This window comes from Lonchura striata, chromosome 2 (genome assembly GCF_046129695.1).
Source record: "Lonchura striata isolate bLonStr1 chromosome 2, bLonStr1.mat, whole genome shotgun sequence".
Classification (NCBI taxonomy): Eukaryota; Metazoa; Chordata; class Aves; order Passeriformes; family Estrildidae; genus Lonchura; species Lonchura striata.
The window spans coordinates 115,931,103-115,950,907 of NC_134604.1; the positions used below are offsets into that span (position 1 = coordinate 115,931,103).

A 19,805-nucleotide genomic window follows, 5' to 3' on the forward strand; every position below is an offset into this window, starting at 1 on the left:
CACCTGCTTCCATGCAGCCCCACAGCCTGACCTTGCAGGAAGAAGCTGCAAACCTGCACTGAGCCCTCTCCACTCCCTTCTGCCTCTCCAGGAGCTTTGGAGCCTCCCAGGATGAATCCAGAGCATTTTTCTCCTCCATTTTTCCCTCCAGAGTGTTTTCCTCTTCCTTCCCAGCCACCTCCTTGCAGCTCATCTTTCCCAAGTGCCTCCCCTGCAGCTCCAGCCCTTTGATAAATAAAAAATAACCCCAAGTTCATCTTTTTAAACAAAGACATTTATTTTATTACATAAATAGAGGCTCAGCTGCTTTGCTGCACATACAAAACCAGAGATAATTTAAGTGTCACCCTGAGGTTACCCATCCTTCTTTTCCAGGAAGGCTTCATCCTCCTGGGAGGGGAATCCAAGTGTCAGGAACCTGCAGGGAGGGGACAGAGCACTGAGAAGAGCAGGCACAAGAGGGAGAGCACAGGGGCACCTTTGGAGCTGTTCCCAGCTCCAGGGGGGAATTCCTCCCTCTTCATCCCAGATTTTAGCAAGGACAGGGCCTCTGCTGGGCAGCTCTGGGGACTGGGAAGGGAATTTCTGTGGAATCAGAGAGGTTTTAACTCCAAGGGTGGTGTCAGCTGCTGGGCACTGAGGTTTTGTGGGATGATCCTGGGGCAGAAATCCCTGCAGCTGTGGGGTTATCCTTGGGATAACACTGCACAGAATCCCAAAATTCCAGACTGCTTTGGGTCATGCTTTTAGGGGCATCTCAGAGCTCATCCCATCCACCCCTGCCTTGGGCAGGAACATCTCCCACTGTGCCAAGCTGCTCCAAGCCCTGCCCAACCCTTCCTTTTCCAGGGAATTGGCCAAAATCTGCCCCAAAGCCAAGTCCTGAATCTGCTGGAGGCAGACGACTGAAAAACCCTTTTGGTTTTGTTGTCGTTGGGTATTTTTTGTTGTTGTTGTTGTTGGTTTTTTGTGTGTAAATAGAAAAAAACTTCATTCCCATGGTTATCCCCAGGGCCTCATTTCTAGGCACAATTCCCAATCCTTGGGAATAAAGGGAATAAAACAGTGGCAGGGTGGAAATAAAATCTAGGAAAGATTTTAAGAACTGGGAAGTGTCTTCAGATGGGAGGGAATGAGCTCAGAAAGGGAAATAAGATTTTATTTCAATAAAGAGCAACATGACATCAAACTCCCACTGAGCTTCCAAAGGGCAGGCAGGAATTTAATTCCCATTTTGCTGCAGAATAGGGAGAAGTGAAGCAAACTGCTCCAAAAATGACAAGAAAGGCAGGGAATAGGATCCAAGCAGCAGGCAGGACTCATTCTGCTCATGGACTTGCTCCAAGAATGCAGGGATTGCTTCAGCTTTGGAAACAGAGGGGAGGAGCTAGGGAATTTCAGAACGAAAATCCCAAATTTAGGGAATTTTGTAATGTTCATTTTGCTCTTTCAAGAAGAAAAAGGTGCATTTTTCTCACTGGTGGATGTTCCATAGCCTAACTTGTCCCTTTGGGAATGGAATTTGGGAGTGAAATTTGCCCTTTCCAGCTAAAGCATCCCCAAGCTGTCAATAATTTCACTCATCTAGAAAGGCAGATTATTTTCTCTGTTTATTCTGTGACTTCAGGCCCAGAGCTCTGATTGCAGCATGCTGCCTGGCTGCTCCCCTGCAGTTATTCCAAATTTTCTCCCCCTCTTTGTGCCCAAAATGCCAGGCAGATAAAAACAGAGGGGGAATATTGTGCTCAAACATCCTCAGACAGGACAGTGGTTCATTCAAATCCCACAAACAACTGGAGCAAATCCCCTGAACCATCCCAAATATTCCAAGAGCTCAGGTCTAACTGCACATCCCAAATCAATCCCACTGGGACTAACAATGCCATTGTCCAAATCCAGGGATTGGGATCAATTCCACACCTGAGGCACTCTTCACTCATCCTTCTTCTCTGCTTCTGCCTTCAGCTTCTCTTCACGTTCCCTCTTCAGCTTCTCCTCAATTTTCTTGCTCTGGTACATTTTGACTCCAGCAAAGGCCAAGCAAAGGATCAAGGTTTTAGCTGCCAAAATGTACATCAGCAGTGGGAAGTACTCCAGAGCCTGGAATGCCAGAGAATCTGTTCAGGCACTTCTGGAACACTTGGACAATTAAAGGTGAATTTATAGGGATGTTCTGCATCTTCCATTCCAATAGTAACGCTCCTTTCCCTCCATGGTTTTTATGTCTGTGGGAAATTAAACCAGGCAGAGCAACAAAGGCAAAGAAAAAATCCCCTTCCCTCAAGTCCTGAACTCCTTTTCTCATTTTCCAGCAGTATTTGCACCATCTGGAGCTGGAAAAAGGGAAGAGCTGAGGATTTGAGGGAAATTCTGGAAGTGGAAATGCTGCTGAGCAATCCTCACAAGTGATGGACCAGCTCTCAGGTGGGATCCCCAAAAACACTCCAGGAAATCTTAATTCCTAGAAACTTTGTAATGAACCTGCTCAGAGATGGAAGGTGTAGATAAATGCCTTTAAACTGGGAGAAAAATTAAAAAATCCAAGGATTGCTGTGCCAGTTTTGAATGCCTGGAATTGCACAGAGTGATTCAATGCTATAAAAACATGAACTTGGAGAGGAAAATCCAATTGAAATGGGTGGTGGGCACCGAGCAGGCTCCTCAGGGATGGGGTGGGGTTGTTGGGGGGTCTTGGGCCAGGCCTTGGACTGGGTGATCCCTGTGGGTCTCTTCCCACCAGGATATTCCATGTTTCTGTCATAATTGTGAACTTGGAATTCCCCCTGTTCCCTCAGGATCTCCCAAAGCTGTCAGGACACATCAAAGCTCTGAATTTAAGCCAAGCCTCGTGTCCCTGCACCAGCAGGAGTCTGGAAAAACAACACCAGGCTCTGTCAATCTCCCCACAGGCACATGGGCAGCAGCTCTGAGCCCACAGCTCTGCAGCACCAGGGCTGGGGGCAAGTTTGATGTGCTCAAATTGTTAATTACAGACTCATGGAATGGTCTGGATTGGATTCAAAGCTCATCCAGCTCCACAGGCAGGGACACCTCCCACTGTGCCAGGCTGCTCCAACCTCAGTGTCCAAACTTGGGCACTGCCAGGGATCCAGGGGCAGCACCAGCTGTGCCATGGCCTGCTCACCCTCACAGGGAAGAAATTTTTCCTAATATCTGAGCTAAACCTGTAATTTTTCACTTGGAAGCCATTCCCTGTGTGCTGTCCCTCCATCCCTGGAAATTGTCTCTCTCCAGGTTTCCTGGGGCTCACCCTGAGCTCAGCCCAAAGCTTCTCCTGTGCAGGTGAACAATCCCAGCTGTGCCAGCCTTTCCTGCCAGCAGAGCTGCTCCATCCCTCTGCTCATCCTGGAGCCTCCTCTGGGCTCTCTGCAGCAGCTCCAGCTCCAACACTGTGGTGCCTGACACAGGACCTCACAGAGCTTTCATGGCCCCAAAACCCCAAAAACACAGTGGAGAAATTCCCCTCCAGAAACAAAAGCAGCTGAGGGAACAGCAGCCAAAGGAAAACCTGGAAAGAGGAAAGGAGGAGGAGCAGGGATGAGCAGAGCTCTGGTGAGCTCAGGTCTAACATGGGAGGCCCCACAGGAAATCCTGGGGCAAGCACATCTGGCAAGGGAGGACAACAAGAAGAGTGTGGGGTTAAAAATCCCCCCCTGGGGAAGGAAGCATCAGAACCCACTCCACACAGCCCATGTGGAAAGAGCAGCAATCCCTGCTCTGGGAATGTGCCTCACCTTCCAGTTGAAGGCCATCATCTCAGCTGTGGGGTGCCCCAGGGCCTGGGGGGGTCACACTCCTGGAGGCACAGGGCAGGGCAGGAGCATCTTGGAGACATGGAAAATAAAGCAGAATTAACTCATGGAAACATGGAAAACAAAGCAGAATTAACTCTTGGAGAAATGGAAAATAAAGCAGAATTAACTCTTGAAGGAATGGAAAACAAAGCAGAATTAACTCCTGGAGACATGGAAAATAAAGCAGAATTAACTCATGGAAGCATGGAAAACAAAGCAGAATTAACTCTTGGAGAAATGGAAAATAAAGCAGAATTAACTCTTGAAGGAATGGAAAACAAAGCAGAATTAACTCTTGCAGAAATTGAAAATAAAGCAGAATTAACTCTTGGAAAAATGGAAGATAAAGCAGAATTAACTATTGGATAAAGGGAAAATAAAGCAGAATTAACTCTTGAAGAGATGGAAAATAAAGCAGAATGAACTTGTGGAGGAATAGAAAATAAAGCAGAATGACCTCTAATTTCTCAGTTCTGTGATTGATTAATTTAATCCTCCACACTAACAGTTTATAAATATAGAGGCTGGCAAAGCAAGCACTCCCTGGAGCCCTGAGAGGTCACCAAGCATTCCAGAGCTGAACTCCTGGGATGAAAAGCCTGCAGCACACTCAGCACTGCCCTGGGCTCTGTGCTCAGCTGCTGGAATCCAAATTAACCCCTGGAGGGTTTCCTGTCCATGGAACAAGAGTGCAAAAGCAGGAGGGAACACTGCAGCACCGTGAAAAGCTGGGCTGAATAAATCAGCACCACACCAGAGAGCAGCAGCTGAGCTCCCTGCAGAAATTAAATGTTCTTGCAGCTCCTGTCCTGCTCAGTTTCTGGGTAGATTTTCTAATTTCTCCAGCCAGAGCATCCTCTCCTCTCCTTTTCCCTCTCACCCTGCTGAGACACCTCTGGAAGCATTCCCACCCCTCCAGAGTGACCAAACCCAGCTGTCCCAAAGCCCTGGAGTGGCAGCCACCACCACATTCCTGTTCCTCAGTCACTGTTTCTGTGCTGATCCCGACTGTGCAGCTCCTCCTCCTGCTGAGAAAATGTCAGGGTGGTTGTGAACGGAGTCAGTGTTGTCACATCTCCAAGAAAATGTATTTTTACTTCATGGAATCATGGAATGGTCTGGGTTGGAAGGGCCTTGGAGATCATCCCTTGGAGATCATCCCTTGGAGATCATCCCCTGCCATGGCAGGGACACCTCCCACTGCACCAGGCTGCTCCAACCTGGCCCTGGGCACTGCCAGGGATCCAGGGGAATCTGGGAATTCCATCCCAGCCCTGCCCACCCTGCCAGGGAACAATTCCCAATTCCCAATCTCCCACCCAGCCCTGCCCTCCTTCACCCTGAGGCCGTTCCCTGTGTCCTGTCCCTCCATGCCTTGTCCAAAGCCTCTTTCCAGAATGTTTCCCAGAGCTGACACCTGTGATGCTCTGTCCCCACAGTGTCCTGTGCAGCTGGGACTGGGTGGGAATGTCACTGCTCCCTCCAGGCTGGGACATCCCACCAGCCCCCATGGCCAAGCACTTCTCCCCATCCCATCTCTTGGCTTTTCCAGCCTCCATCTGATCCCAGCCCTTATGAAACCTCAGGATTGAAAAAAGCAGGTGAAGCTGCAGCACGGGGCAGGGAGAACAAAGTGGGAAGAGGAGAGAGGTGGGGAAAGAGGAAGATTTTGCCCAGAGCAGCAGCTGGGGCTGCCCCTGCATCCCTGGCAGTGCCCAAGGCCAGGTTGGACACTGGGGCTGGAGCAGCCTGGGACAGTGGGAGGTGTCCCTGCCGTGGAGGCTGGATGGGCTTTTAAATCCCTTCAAACCCAAACCATTCCAGGATTCTAGGATCCCCTTCACACTTCAAAACCACCACTTACAAGCACTGAGGTCGTCAGTGCAAGAGCAGAAAGCTCCAGCACTGCTTTTTTTCAAGGCTGGGATATCTTAAATCAACAGCTGGAATTGTGTGTTTGCCTCTCCCGAGGAGATAAGGCACAGCTAGGAGCAGGGAACACATCCACAGGCAGGCATTGTTCCCTCCCCAGGAAAAGGCAGGCCAACACAGCCCCTGGGCCCCACACAAGGGCACCTGCCAGGAGCTCCCTGCTCCTCGTGTGCAGCCAAGTGAGCAGGGACAGGAGCAGCAGGCTCTGCCACACATCCCCTGAGAGATGCTCCAGGAGCTGGGATAAAACAGCACCAGGCTGGCAGGGATCCTCAGGCACTGCCAGGGCCCCTCTGGTGTTGGAACCCAGGCCTGGTTCAGGGGTTCTGTGTGGTGGAAAAGTCTCTCCTCCAACCCGTGCTTCCAAAAAAAACTCAGCAGCCTCTTGTTGTTTGGTCTCAAGGCAGTTTTTTGCATGTTATCTAAAAGATTTTCTTCTGGGGCTGCTGTGGTTTGCTCACAGCTCAGGCAGAGGCACACACACACACTGACATCCTCTCTGACTCTTCTCTCCCTTTCTGGGGCTGAGTGGCAGGAGCAGGACAGGGCCTGGAGAGCCCAGGGCAGGAGCTGGGGCTGGAATTCCACACCTGAGCTGCCCATGGAAAGCACAGCTGCCTCTGGGAGCTGGAGCTGGGTGTGCTCCCCCTGGGCCTGAGGGACACACAGGAGCTGCCCTGGGGGTTCTTTGAGGGTTTCCAAGCCCACCTGCTCTGTTTGGAGCTGAACATCTCATTAATCCTCTAATTTCTCAGTTCTGTGATTGATTAATTTAATCCTCCACACTAACAGTTTATAAATATAGAGGCTGGCAAAGCAAGCACTCCCTGGAGCCCTGAGTGGTCACCAAGCATTCCAGAGCTGAACTCCTGGGATGAAAAGCCTGCAGCACACTCAGCACTGCCCTGGGCTCTGTGCTCAGCTGCTGGAATCCAAATTAACCTCTGGAGGGTTTCCTGTCCATGGAACAAGAGTGCAAAAGCAGGCGGGAACTTTTATATGGTACATTACGTGTTACATGGTTACAGTTTTTCCCCAATGCCTATTACCTATATTAAATGGTGCTTTTCTATCTTTTATATGGTACATTACGTGTGACATGTTTATAGTTTTCCCCCAATACCTACTACCTATATTACCAAGTGCCTTTCTACTCTAAACCAATCTGTGAGTGCCAACATCACCAAGAACATGAAGGCAAGGAAGAAGAAAGAGGAGGAACAAGACCAGCCCAAATCCCTCCATCTTAAAACTTCTGACCCCCATGTACAAAGTAAAAACCCCCCGTAGAGGTGTTAAAACCCCCTTGTACAATACTAAAAAATTCTTCCCTCTACTTTGTGACTACTTCTACTATAATATCTAAACTTTTGTGACTTCTTGTTCCACCTGAAGGTTGGTAAAACCTTGGTTCCGTGGTTCAAACCCAAAATCCCAGCTGTTTCCAGCTGCCTGCCAGGGCCTCAAATGCTTCTGACCTGGGCCCAGAACATCCAAAAATGTCTGAGGGACATTCTGAGTTCCAACACTCTGGAGTTTTATTCCTTTACAAATGGGAGGTGCTCATGAGCACAACCATCCCACAGTGGCTGCCCCAGCCCTGCAAGTGTCCCAAGCCAGGCTGGATGGGGCTGGAGCAGCCTGCACAGTGGGAGATGTCCCTGCCCATGGCACTGGATTGGCTTTGAGGTCACTCCCAACCCAAACCATGCTGGGATTTTGGGATTCTGGGCTCTGTGTGCAGCCATGCCCCAGGGAATTCTGTCTGGGCAAACTCCTGCAGATGGGAAAGAGGAGAGGGCCTGGCCAGATCCCACCTCAGGGCTGTGCCAGCAATTCCCTGTGAACCCCAAATCCTCTGGATCCTGTGCAGGCACAGCAGGCTCATCCCAGAGGGTCGTGTCCCTCGGGGAGAGCTGCAGCACACCCCAGAGCTTGGGATTAGCCCTGATTCCAGCCCCAGGATCTCTGCCCAGCTCTGCCCTGTGCAGCACAGCCCCACAGCTGGGCCCAGGCACATGGGAGGCCTGTGGTGGAGCAGGGAATTGAGGATTGAATCCAGCCCTGGATTGCAGCTCCAGCCCAGCCCAGGCTCCCAGGGCATTGTCTACAGAGCACAGCCCAAGGCACCACAGAACAGCCACAGAATTCCATCATTCCCAGAAAATGGGGCTGGAGATACTCCTTTGGGGATTGCTGAACAACTGCAGCCACGAGGCCTTGGAAAGCACTGAGTTACCCGAGTGCACGTCAATGTGGCATTTCTGAGCTAGAAAAGGGGTGTCACTCACCCAGGCCAGGCTGGATGGGGCTCTGAGCAACCTGGAAGGTGTCCCTGCTCATGGCAGGGCTTGGAATGAGATGATCTTTAAGGTCCTTTCCAACCCAAACCTGATTCTGATCTTGGATCAACTCCAGTGACATCAAAACAACTTAAAAAACCATCAAGATCTTCGTACCTGATGAAGCAGAAATTAAAATATGAGTGATTGCTCTGGCAGCTCCTCACATGCTCCAAACTCTGCAAAACAGGAACAGAGCACATGGGATGTTTCATTCACATTGGTTGGATTAAAATCAAAACAAACCCAGAAATGCCAGGGACACATCAGACTGTTCCAACATGGCATCACCAGGGATCACAAAGATGATCCCAACATTTGAGGCCCTCTGCTCTGCAAACAGGCTGGGAGAACTGGGATTGTCCAGCCTGGAGGAAGGACAATTCCAGTGAGACCTTAGAACCCCTTCCAGTGCTAAAAAGGAGCAAGAGGGACTTTTTATATGGGCAGAGAGTGCCAAGACAAGGAGCAATGGTTTTAAACTGCCAGAGGGCAGGGCTGGATGGGATATTGAGAAGGAATTGTGCCCTGGGAGGGTGCCCAGAGCAGCTGTGGCTGCCCCTGGATCCCAGCCCAGCTCTGTCCTGGGCTGGAGCAGAAGGAAGGGACTGGGGAACAAGGAGGGAGGGTGAAAAGCAAGAAAAGCGAGGGGTGGAGAGCAAGGAAAGGGGATGGAGAGCAAGGAAGGGAGGCTGAAGAGAAAGGAGGGGGCACTGGAGAACAAGGAACGGGTGCTGGAGAACATGAAATGGGAGCTGGAGAGAAATGAGAGAATAATGAGGGGGGGCTGAAGGGAAATTAGAGGAGTGGGAACAAGGAACAGGGACTGGAAAACAAGAAATGGGTGCTGGAGAGTGAGAATAAGGAGGGGGGGCTGAAGGGAAAGGAGGGGAGTGGAAAACAAGGAATGGGTGCTGGAAAACAAGGAATGGGTCCTGGAGAGTAAGAGGAGAGTAAGGAGGGGGGGCTGAAGGGAAATTAGGGGAGTGGGGAACAAGGAATGGGGACTGGAAAACAAGGAATGGGTGCTGGAAAACAAGAAATGAGTGCTGGAGAGAAAGGGGAGAATAAGGAGGGGGGGTTGAAGGGAAAGGAGGAGAGTGGGGAACAAGGACTGTGGACTGGAAAACAAGGAATGGGGGCTGGAGAACAAGAAATGAGTGCTGGAGAACAAGAAATGAGTGCTGGAGAACAAGAAATGGGTGCTAGAGACTAAGAGGAGAATAAGGAGGAGGGGACTGAAGGGAAATTAGGGGAGTGGGGAACAAGGAATGGGGGCTGGAGAACAAGAAATGGGTGCTGGAGAGTAAGGAGTGGGGGGCTGAAGGGAATTTAGGGGAGTGGGGAACAAGGAATGGGGGCTGGAAAACAAGAAATGGGTGCTGGAAAACAAGAAATGAGGGCTGGAAAACAAGAAATGGGTGCTGGAAAACAAGAAATGGGTGCTGGAGAGAAAGGGGAGAATAAGGAGGGGGGGCTGAAGGGAAAGGGGGGAGTGGAGAGCAGGAATAGAGGGCCTGGAGAGGAAGGAGGGCGATGAAGAAGGAAAGGGAGCTGGTGAACAAGGAAGGAAAGGTGGATATCGAGTAAAGAGGCTGCAGAGCAAAGCGGGGGCTGGAGGTGGAGGAAAGCGGGGCTGGAGAGAGGCAAGGCGGCGTGGGGAGAGAGGACGGGGCAGAGAAGGGGCAGGGCAGCGGGGAGCTTCCCGAGGGGAAGGAAGAGGGAAGGAATGAAGGAAGGACAGAAGGAAGGACTAAAGAAGGACTAAAGGAGGACTAAAGGAGGAAGGGCCGGGCCGCTCCTACCTCCTCGCGGCCATGGCGGGGGCGGCGCTGCCTCGGAGCTCCCGGCAGCGCCGGCCCGGCGGCTCCGCCCGCTGCGGCGCTGGGGCTGCGGGGCTCTGCTTTCCCGGCCCAAAATTACCGTTTCTGCCCCAAAACTGCTCCCGCAAGGACGCGGGGAGGTGGCAGACACCCCGTGCCCAGCTGGGCATCAGGAGAGGGGTTTGGGGGTTTGGGGTTTGGGGGTTTTGGGATGGTGTTCCACAGGTGAGATCCCTGCAGAGCTGCCCCAGCCCAGGAGGAGCTGGAGCTGCTGCAGAGAGCCCAGAGGAGGCTCCAGGATGAGCAGAGGGATGGAGCAGCTCTGCTGGCAGGAAAGGCTGGCACAGCTGGGATTGTTCACCTGCACAGGAGAAGCTTTGGGCTGAGCTCAGGGTGAGCCCCAGGAAAGCTGGAGAGAGACAATTTCCAGGGATGGAGGGACAGCACACAGGGAATGGCTTCCAAGTGAAAAATTACAGGTTTAGATCAGATATTAGGAAAAATTTCCTCCCTGTGAGGTTGGGCACAGCTGGGGCTGCCCTGGATCCCTGGCAGTGCCTAAGGCCAGGTTGGACACTGGGCTTGGAGCAGCCTGGCACAGTGGGAGGTGTCCAGGTTGCTCCAAGCCCTGTCCAGTCTGGCCTTAAACATTTCCAGGAATGGAGAGTCCACATCTTCTCTGGGCAGCCTGTGTCCCACCTCACCACCCTCATGCTAATGAATTTCTTCCTAACATCTGTCATAAACCTGCCCTCCTTCAACTTAAGGCCATATTTCTTTGTCTTATCAATACATTACGATGTGAGAAGTCTCTCTCCAGCTCTCCTGGAGCTCGTTCAGGCTCTGGCAGGGGCTCTGAGCTCTCTCTGGAGCTTCTCCTCTCCAGCCCTCCCAGCCTGGCTCAGAGCAGAGATGCTCTGTGAAACAGCTCTGTGGCCTCCTCCAGACTCTCCAGCAGCTCCACCTTCTTCTGGAGTTGATTTGGAGGCAGCTCTGCAAGTGGGGTCTCACAGGAGCAGAGTAGAAGACAATCCCTTCCTTCAGCCTGCTGCTGGTTGTGCTTCTTCTGCACCGCCAGCACATCTGGGGCGCGATGGGATCAGCTCAAATCTCAAGGCCTGTGTCCAAGACAAGCCAAAGGCTTCCAAAGAAAAGAAGCCCTTTGTGATTTATTATTTAACACGAGCGAAAATAGGAATCAGGTCGCTAAAAAGGAGTTGGGAGTGAGTGTGGGCAGGTATCAGGTCCCTCCTGTGATTCATTCCCTAATTGCTTCTTCAGTCAATCCGTGGAGATTGGAGATTTCACTGGACATTATGAATTTAAGTCACACAGTTTGGATCTAAATTGGCACTTTTGACCACTAACTCACAGTTATTCAGAGGTGAGAACATCCAGATCTGCTTGTGGATTTAAAAAATGCTCAGATAATCAAGTTATCCTTGTCTTGGCTTTATTTTCCCAAAGGACAGACTATCAAAGAGAAGCACAATCACAGATTTTTCCTGGACTTTCCCAAGATCCTCACGGAAACCATCACATTGATTTCCTCAGGACTCCATTATCCCTTGACCTGTGTGTAAATTTAATCAACACTTGCACAGCTCTTTGCACTTCCAGCGAGTTCCCTGTGTGTGACTCTGTGAATCCCACACTGCTGGCATTCCCAGAAAGTCAGGGTGACTCCGGGCTTGTTTTATCCCTTGCCCCCAGGTTCTCATGGATCACACACTTGAGATCTTCGGGGTTCAGAACCTGGCTTTTGTACTTCTCCCCCCAGTCCTCCACGATGTACTGGTGATAGGGATCGTTGGAGTGCTCCCTCCTCTTGGATTTCACAGTGCTCACCAGGATGGCCACGATGATGAAGGAGAACATCCCAATCATCACCATCAGGTACAGGATGACGTAGTCAAAGTTTTCAGCAGCCACCTCAGCCTCCAGTTTATTCGCTGCTTCTGTCATGTTCCTCCTCCAGCTGTTCATGTAATTGAGGAAGGTTTCCTTGAAAATATCTTCCACTGCCCAAGTGAAGTTTTGCAGCTTGGCCATCCTTGCTAATTATGCTGCTAAAGACAAGAAAATATTATTTTTTAATCAGATGTCTGTATTAAAAGAGTTGGTTTTGAGTGTTTTGTCAGTGTTATGTCAATTATCTAGTAGCAGTCACCTTCTGACACTTGAAGGTGCAGCTTTAGCTCAGCTGAGAATCCCCATCTCTGGGTGGTCGGTACGTTCAGAGACCCAAGAAGGTTCTACTCAGAATCCTGGAATAGTTTGGGTTGGAAAGGGACCTAAAAATCACCCAGTGCCACCCCTGCCATGGCAGGGACACCTCCCACTGCCCCAGGCTGCTCCAGCCCCAGTGTCCAACCTGGCCTTGGGCACTGCCAGGGATCCAGGGGAATCTGGGAATTCCATCCCAGGCCCTCATTTCCATCACAGGGAACAATTCCTTCCTAATATCCAAAATAAGCCTTCCTTCTATCAGTGGGAAACCATTCCCTGGCTCCTGTCCCTCCATGCCCTGGAAATTGTCTCTCTCCAGCTTTCCTGGGGCTCCTCCAGGCCCTGCCAAGGCCACCCTGAGCTCAGCCCAAAGCTTCTCCTGTGCAGGTGAACAATCCCAGCTGTGCCAGCCTTTCCTGCCAGCAGAGCTGCTCCATCCCTCTGCTCATCCTGGAGCCCACTCAGGTCCCTTTGCTCTGTGGGACACTTTGCTGAAGTCCCCCGTGGCCCTGGCACAGGGTTTGTGGCACTGTCCCTCCCCTACAGAGGTGAATCTCCAAGGGAAGAAGGATTGCTCCTGAGGAGAAGATAAAGGCATGGGAGGGACATGGAGGCTGAGACTCCATTCCTGGAGTGGCCTCAGAGACCATTTGGGACAGTCCCCAAAGGGGAAGAGACACTGCCTGGTACTGCAAAGCTGTGTTTGATCCCATTTGTCCCAAAATTCAGACCCCAGTGCTGCTCAGACCCCATGAACCAGGTGTGTCCCACAGGAGGAAAATCCCCCTCTGGCATTCCTTCCCACACACATCCCATTCCCACAGGATCCCATTCCCACCTGATCCCATTCCCACAAAGATCCCATTCCCACAAAGATCCCATTCCCACAAAGATCCCATTCCCACCAAAAACTTACTCATTCCCACCTGATCTCATTGCCACACGATCCCATTCCCACCAAATCCCATTCCCATTTCCACATAGATCCCATTCCCACATAGATCCCATTCCCACATGATCCCATTCCCACAGGATTCCATTCCCACACAGATCCCATTCCCACATGATCCCATTCCCATTCCCACATGATTCCATTCCCACACAGATCTCATTCCCATTCCCACACAGATCCCATTCCCATTCCCACACAGATCCCATTCCCACAGGATCCCGTTCCCACATGATCCCATTCCCACATAGATCCCATTCCCACAGGATCCCATTCTCACACAGATCCCATTCCCCATTCCCACACAGATCCCATTCCCATTCCCACACAGATCCCATTCCCACACAATCCCATTCCCACAGGATCCCATTCTCAACCAAACCCTAAAACCTGTGGGAATCTTCCCCCAAAATCCCTTTGTTCCTGGTCCAATCCTCAAGAACAAGGAGCTGGCTGCAGGAAAGGGGAAGAGGCAGTGAATTTTCATTGCTAATAAAAAATTTGGGATAACTTCCAGTTCAGGAATTCAGGAATTCAGCCTTGTGTGCACACAGGGATTCAGGCGCACGTGCAGGTGGATCCCTTTGCAGTTAAACCCTCACACATGCTCAAATATAAGTGATAAAGGGAATTAATGAAACAAAACGAGAAACTGTAAATGCAAACTGCCTTCACTGTCTGTAAAACCGGCTTTTTCCTTGATTTGCATCAAAAATTTGCATTTTTCAAGAGGAAATAGACTTGTAACAGCATCTTACCTTTGCCGTGTCCTTCCCTGAGGAGATTCAGAACACTCAGGATTTTCCAACTCCGCTGGATAATGGGAAGAAACTCCCCAAAAGAGCAGGGATGTTTTAAGGAGCCTGCACAAGGCTGGGAGCAGTTGCCTGTGCAATAAGTGCCTTGCACTGCACGCCTTGTGTTTGTATTAAATTAAAAGCTGAATCTAATCTCACCTGGAAAGTCAAATATTGGCTGACAGCTTGCATCAGTCATCCTGTCGGATCTGGGATTGAGCCTTTGAGCTGATTGCTGCAAGTTTAGATATTGGAAAAGAGCTTTCCTGGGGATAAACAGGGCTGCAGCTCCATTTCTGGTGAGCCAGAAGAGTAAAGATGAGCTCTGTAAAATAATAATAATAATATTAAGAATTGTTAAAGATGAATTCTTGGCTGTGAGGGTGGGCAGGCCCTGGCACAGGCTGCCCAGAGCAGCTGGGGCTGCCCTGGATCCCTGGCGGTGCCCAAGGCCAGGATGGGTCTTGGAACAGCCTGGGACAGTGGGATGGGATGATCTTTAAGGTCCCTTCCAAACTGATTCATTCCAGGTTTCTATGAATAAACCAGTAGTGCCAGCAGTAATAAGAACATTCATTTCCTTTGCTGATCTGGGCACAAGAGGAGAACACTGAGCAGTCAGGCTGCTCAACACCCAAAGTTTTCCTTTCCCTTTCCTTTCCTTTCCTTTCCTTTCCTTTCCTTTCCTTTCCTTTCCTTTCCTTTCCTTTCCTTTCCTTTCCTTTCCTTTCCTTTCCTTTCCTTTCCTTTCCTTTCCTTTCCTTTCCTTTCCTTTCCTTTCCTTTCCTTTCCTTTCCTTTCCTTTCCTTTCCTTTCCTTTCCTTTCCCTCCCCCTCCCCCTCCCCCTCCCCCTCCCCCTCCCCCCTCTTCCTCTTCCTCTTCCTCTTCCTCTTCCTCTTCCTCTTCCTCTTCCTCTTCCTCTTCCTCTTCCTCTTCCTCTTCCTCTTCCTCTTCCTCTTCCTCTTCCTCTTCCTCTTCCTCTTCCTCTTCCTTTTTCCTTTTTCCTTTTTCCTTTTTCTCCTTTTTCTCCTTTTTCTCCTTTTTCTCCCCTCAGGATCAGGTGAGCACACTTCCACATCCTTGCTGCAGAAGTAAATCCTCGGAGCTCTTCTCCGTGGGCACCTCACTCATGAGCTGGAGCAGGAAAAGACAAAAACTCCCAGAAACCAAACCAGAAGAGATTAAAAAAAAAAAAAAAAAGGAAAATGAATGAGTGTTGGCTTTCCTTCTGGCACCCAGCAAATGCTGACACCTCTGAGAGGCTCTGGGACCCCTGAGGAGTTTGCTCAGGGAAATGAGACCACGTTGGGAGCATCAGCAGTGGCTCCTGCTCTGGTGGGGACATCCAAGGAGGGGGAAGGAACGTGGTGGGATTGAGGTGCAAAATGCCCCCCAAGCACTTGGACTGGGATAAAAAACCACATTTTCATTTTACAGCCAGTCCTGCCTAAGAAATGTCACCTTTGGGGGACAGGAAGGCAGCATGGAGCGATCCTAAATCCCAGCACACCCCAGAGAGGGAGATTTGTGTCGTTATAGGACACGAGAAAGCACAACACGAGCTACTGCGATGGCAAGGTAAAAAAGAAGGTTTATTTTTTTACTCTAACTTTTATATTTTTTTAAAGGTGACAGTGGATTGGAGAGTGAATGGGCCACCTCTCCCAAGACATTGGACAAACCACCAGTACATCAACTTTCTCCACCTCCACGAAGGAATGCAAACCAATATGTTGTTTATAGAAATTGTGTGGGAAAATTCTCCAACAGAATGTAAATTCAGAAGGCTTTAGAAAATTTTAAGAATCAGGGTGACAGATTTGCTCCTGGTGTGGCAAAGTGCTGATCCCTGAGGAAACCCTGCTGCTCCCACCACTGTCATGGTTGAATTACTGCTCTCCTTGCTCCTGGAGATGTTCTGAGCAGGAAACCTCCAGCCACAGGGATGAGCTGCTGGCAGCTTTTCCTCCTGATCCCAGACTTTTCCTGGCAGGTTCCCTTGGCTGTGCCCCCAGAGAGCTTCTGTGGGCTCTGAGGGACCCCAAGGCACCTCCCTGTGCTCTGCACAGACATTCCCTGGCTGCTCCCAGCTGCATGAAGTCACTTGGAGCTCGTTTGTCTGGCTATGGAAATGAGAAAAGAGCCTGGAAGTTCCCAAGTTCAGGAATAACAGCCAATAATGTGGAATTTATCCCTTCCTCAACCCCTCTCTTCTACCAGCTGTTCCTGAAGCCAAAGATTCCCTGAACAATCCCAGTCCCAGTGTCCCCCTGAAGGTCACTTAGCTCAGGGTTTGCTGGGTGTGGAGAGCAGCGAGGAGCTCAAGGACAGACAGGGTGGGAAGGATTAAACAGGAGGAGGAGCAGGCAAATGTCTTGGGCAGGAAAGGTGGAAACCTTAATATTAGACTGCAATGGAGGCTAATGCCAAGCAAAATTCTCCTGATCTCATGGAATAATAACAATGGAATTCCTGAATGGGAAGGGATCCCCCAGTGCCAGCCCTGCCCTGCCCAGACCCCACCAACCCCAGCCTGGGCATCCCTGGCAGCGCTGGCCAAAGGCTCCTGCAGCTCTGGCAGCCTCGGGGCCGTGCCCATTCCCTGGGCAGTGCCAGCACCTCTGGGGAAGAGCCTTTCCCTAAAATCCACCCTAAATCCCTCCTGGCCCAGCTCCAGCTGCTCCCTGGTGCTGTCCCTGTGCCGTGATTTGGAGGCCTTTCCCCACCTAACTGCTTCTGGGATCCTTCTGAAGAGCAGAGGATTGTTATTAATGGTGATCTCCCCCAGACATTTCCCTTCAGAGGAGTCTCAGTGCACTTGATCCCCTTTTCTCCCAATATTCCATTGTTTCCCTGCATCATCTGCAAGAAACAAACTTTGCACTTTGGGTGCCTTGCCCTGCCCAGGCTGGGTTTTCTTTCTAACTGAGGAAACCCTGTGGAATTGCTTCTTTCTTGTGGAGCAGTTCTTCCATCTTTTGGGGTCTCTGACTGCTGAGTGGGTCAACCCTTGGGGATTTTGGCTTTCTGAGAGATCCCGAGGCTTCATTTAGTGTTTGGTCACCTCTTGTGACACTTTGGGTTTGTCTGAGCCCATCTTTCCCCACGGGATCCCAGAACAGCTGATCTGCTGCAGCGTTGGCTGTGCCCACAGGGATCCTGACAGGTGCCCCAAAATATCCAGATCTGCCAAAAACCTGTCGGAATATTGCAGTAACTCCAGGGCTGAAGGTCAGAGAGCACAGCAGGGTGCACTGTCCTCAATTCCTGCTGGAGAGGGACACCTGGGATGGTCCTTTGTGGCTAAAGCAAAATCCCAGAGTCACAGAATCCCAGAATCACCAAGAGTCTTCCATGGTCACCCAGCATCACCCAAATCCTGTCCCCAAGGGCCACATCAGGGTCTGGTGTAAATCCTCCCAGTGACTCCAGACCTCCCTGGGCAGCTCATCCCAAGGCCTGACCACTCTGGCAGGGAAAAATTGTTTGTAATCCCTAATCTGACCCTCCCCTGGTGCAATTTCAGGCCGTTTCCTCTCATCCTTTCCCTTAGTGTGGGAATCTGAAATGCAAGGAACTTTCTGAACTAAATAAAAATATAAGTAGTTATAAGAGTAAACAAAGATATTAAAATATAATAATGTGTCATAACATGATTAATTAAAAAACCTTACACTGTAATATGTCCATAAGACAAAATATTTGAAGATTAAGTAAATATATATATATCCTTATGAACAGTATTTTATCAATCAATAATTCCTTAAAATTCTTATAATTTGAAGTCTTATAACCATATTTCTAAACCATATTATAACAATATAAGCCATATTATAACAATGTCACCCTTCCTACCTATGTGAAAAAAATAATAAAAAAAAACCAACCAAACCACATCATCAGAACCAGCTCAAAAATCCCATCTTTAACTTATTCAAAACAACCCACAAATAAATTATCACACTTAGGACATGGCAGGAGCCTCCTGCCAGGGAGGGGTGGAGAGCAAGGAGGTGCTGCCAAGGAAAACTGTGCTGCCTCAGCCCAGGGATGGAGACATCCCAGGCAGGAGGAGCTGCAGTGCCCAGCCCTGTTGCTATGGTTTTATGTGGTGCTGTTGCAAAAGCTTCGGGGGATAAATGAGGGTGTTGGCAGCACAGAGCCTCGAGCTGGAAAAGCAAACACGGATATTTCTGGCTGGGAAGAGCAGATGTGACACCTGGGATGCTCTTCAGGTGCATTTCATTCAGGTGTGTGTCCCTCAGAGGGGAAGAGAAACTTGAGGTGCCCACACTGATCCCTCTGAAATATTGGGGGGTTTCCCATTCTTTCAGCTGTAGTGAAAACATTGGTGCTGCAGCTGAACTGCAACAACCTGTGGGGACCTGAGGGCAACATCTGCCCAAAACATCATGGAAGGCAAAGTAAATGAGTGACAGCAGCAATGGCTTGAGGGTTTTAAGGTTTTTGGTTTGTTTAATTTGTTGGTTTGGGTTTTTTTCCAATGGTTTGGGTTGGAAGGAATCTTGAAGATCATCCAGTGCCACCCCTGCCATGGCAGGGACACCTCCCACTGTGCCAGGCTGCTCCAGCCCCAGTGTCCAGCCTGGCCTTGGGCACTGCCAGGAATCCAGGGGAATCTGGGAATTCCATCCCAGCCCTGCCCACCCTGCCAGGGAACAATTCCCAATTCCCAATCTCCCATCCAGCCCTGCCCTCTGGCAGTGGGAGCCATTCCCTGGCTCCTGTCCCTCCATCCTTGTCCCCATCCCTCTGCAGCTCTCCTGGAGCCCCTCCAGGCCCTGGCAGGGCTCTGAGGGAGATGAGAAGTACAAATGTACCAAGGACAGTCACACTGCAAGGTGCTGTCTGTGCCCAGCTCCCCTCTGCTGCCATGGAGTAGAAAACCTGAATCCAGAGCTCCCCTGCCACCAGTGGCTGGAAACAGCAGCCCTGGTGGTGCGGAGACCCCACTGTCCCTCGTGTCCCTCGTGTCCCTCGTGTCCCTCGTGTCCCTCGTGTTCCTTGTCCAGGCTGAGAGCTGGGCCCTCTGCTCTGATCTTTACACACTTGACTCTGAGCCCTGGAAATAAAAGTGGGTCCTGATCTACTGATCCACTGATCCACTGATCCACTGATCCACTGATCCATCACATTCAAATATTTTTGTTTGTTTGTTTTCCTGGAATTTGCTCGGATAAACACAACCTGTGGAGCTGAAGTCTCACTGAGGAATCACTGTTGGACCTTCACAGGAGAGACCTGGAGGGGCTGGAGAGTGTCCAGGGGCAGGGAACGGAGCTGGGAAGGGGCTGGAGAATTCCTGAGGGAGCTGGGAAGGGGCTGGAGAGTTCCTGAGGGAGCTGGGAAGGGAATGGAGAGTTCCTGAGGAGCTGGGAAGGGGCTGGAGAGTTCCTGAGGGAGCTGGGAAGGGGCTGGAGAGTTCCTGAGGAGCTGGGAAGGGGCTGAGCTGGAGCAAAGGAGGCTCAGGGGGACCTTGTGGCTCTCACAGCTCCTGCCAGGAGGGGACAGCCGGGGGGTCGGGCTCTGCTCCAGGAACAGGGACAGGAGGAGAGGGAACGGCCTCAGGCTGGGCCAGGGCAGGCTCAGCTGGGACAGCAGCAGCAATTTCCCCATGGAAAGGGTGCTCAGGCCCTGGCAGGGGCTGCCCAAAAGAGGAATCCCTGGAGGGATTTCAAAGCCATGTAGATGTGGCTCTTTGGAACGTGGTTTGGGATGTGGCGGTGCTGTTACAGGCTGGAGTCCATAATCTTTTCCAACCTAAACCATTCTGTGATTCCAGATTCTCCTCCCTTCCACACAAGAATCCAGAGATGGGGAAGTGAGGCTGCAGATGGTACCAGAAGGCCAAAGGTTCGTGGTTTGGTGTCAGGGAGAGCAGAGGTTTTATTTGGGAT

General features: G+C 50.7%; 2 protein-coding genes across 4 annotated transcripts; both read right to left on the reverse strand.

The window, feature by feature from the left end:
- Positions 1-256: 256 nt before the first annotated feature.
- Positions 257-9,988, reverse strand: SMIM11 (small integral membrane protein 11). 3 transcript variants are annotated; one of them, XM_077781711.1, is made up of 5 exons: positions 9,895-9,988; positions 8,207-8,268; positions 3,756-3,845; positions 1,921-2,100; positions 257-418 (listed from the first exon to the last, which is right to left on the reverse strand). In XM_077781711.1, exons 3-4 carry the CDS (start codon positions 3,774-3,776, stop codon positions 1,933-1,935), a joined length of 189 nt encoding a protein of 62 aa, XP_077637837.1. In that variant the 5' UTR covers positions 3,777-3,845; positions 8,207-8,268; positions 9,895-9,988; the 3' UTR covers positions 257-418; positions 1,921-1,932. The 3 variants fall into 3 exon arrangements, 2 of the variants coding, with proteins under 2 accessions (XP_077637837.1, XP_031361741.1); XM_031505881.2 differs by lacking the exons at positions 8,207-8,268; positions 9,895-9,988 and adding an exon at positions 4,273-4,377; XR_013339549.1 differs by lacking the exons at positions 257-418; positions 1,921-2,100 and adding an exon at positions 2,211-2,225 and having other exon boundaries at positions 9,895-9,985.
- Positions 9,989-11,586: 1,598 nt separating this feature from the next.
- Positions 11,587-12,035, reverse strand: KCNE2 (potassium voltage-gated channel subfamily E regulatory subunit 2). The gene has a single exon (XM_021546335.3). It carries the CDS (start codon positions 11,962-11,964, stop codon positions 11,587-11,589), a length of 378 nt encoding a protein of 125 aa, XP_021402010.1. The 5' UTR covers positions 11,965-12,035.
- Positions 12,036-19,805: the final 7,770 nt, after the last annotated feature.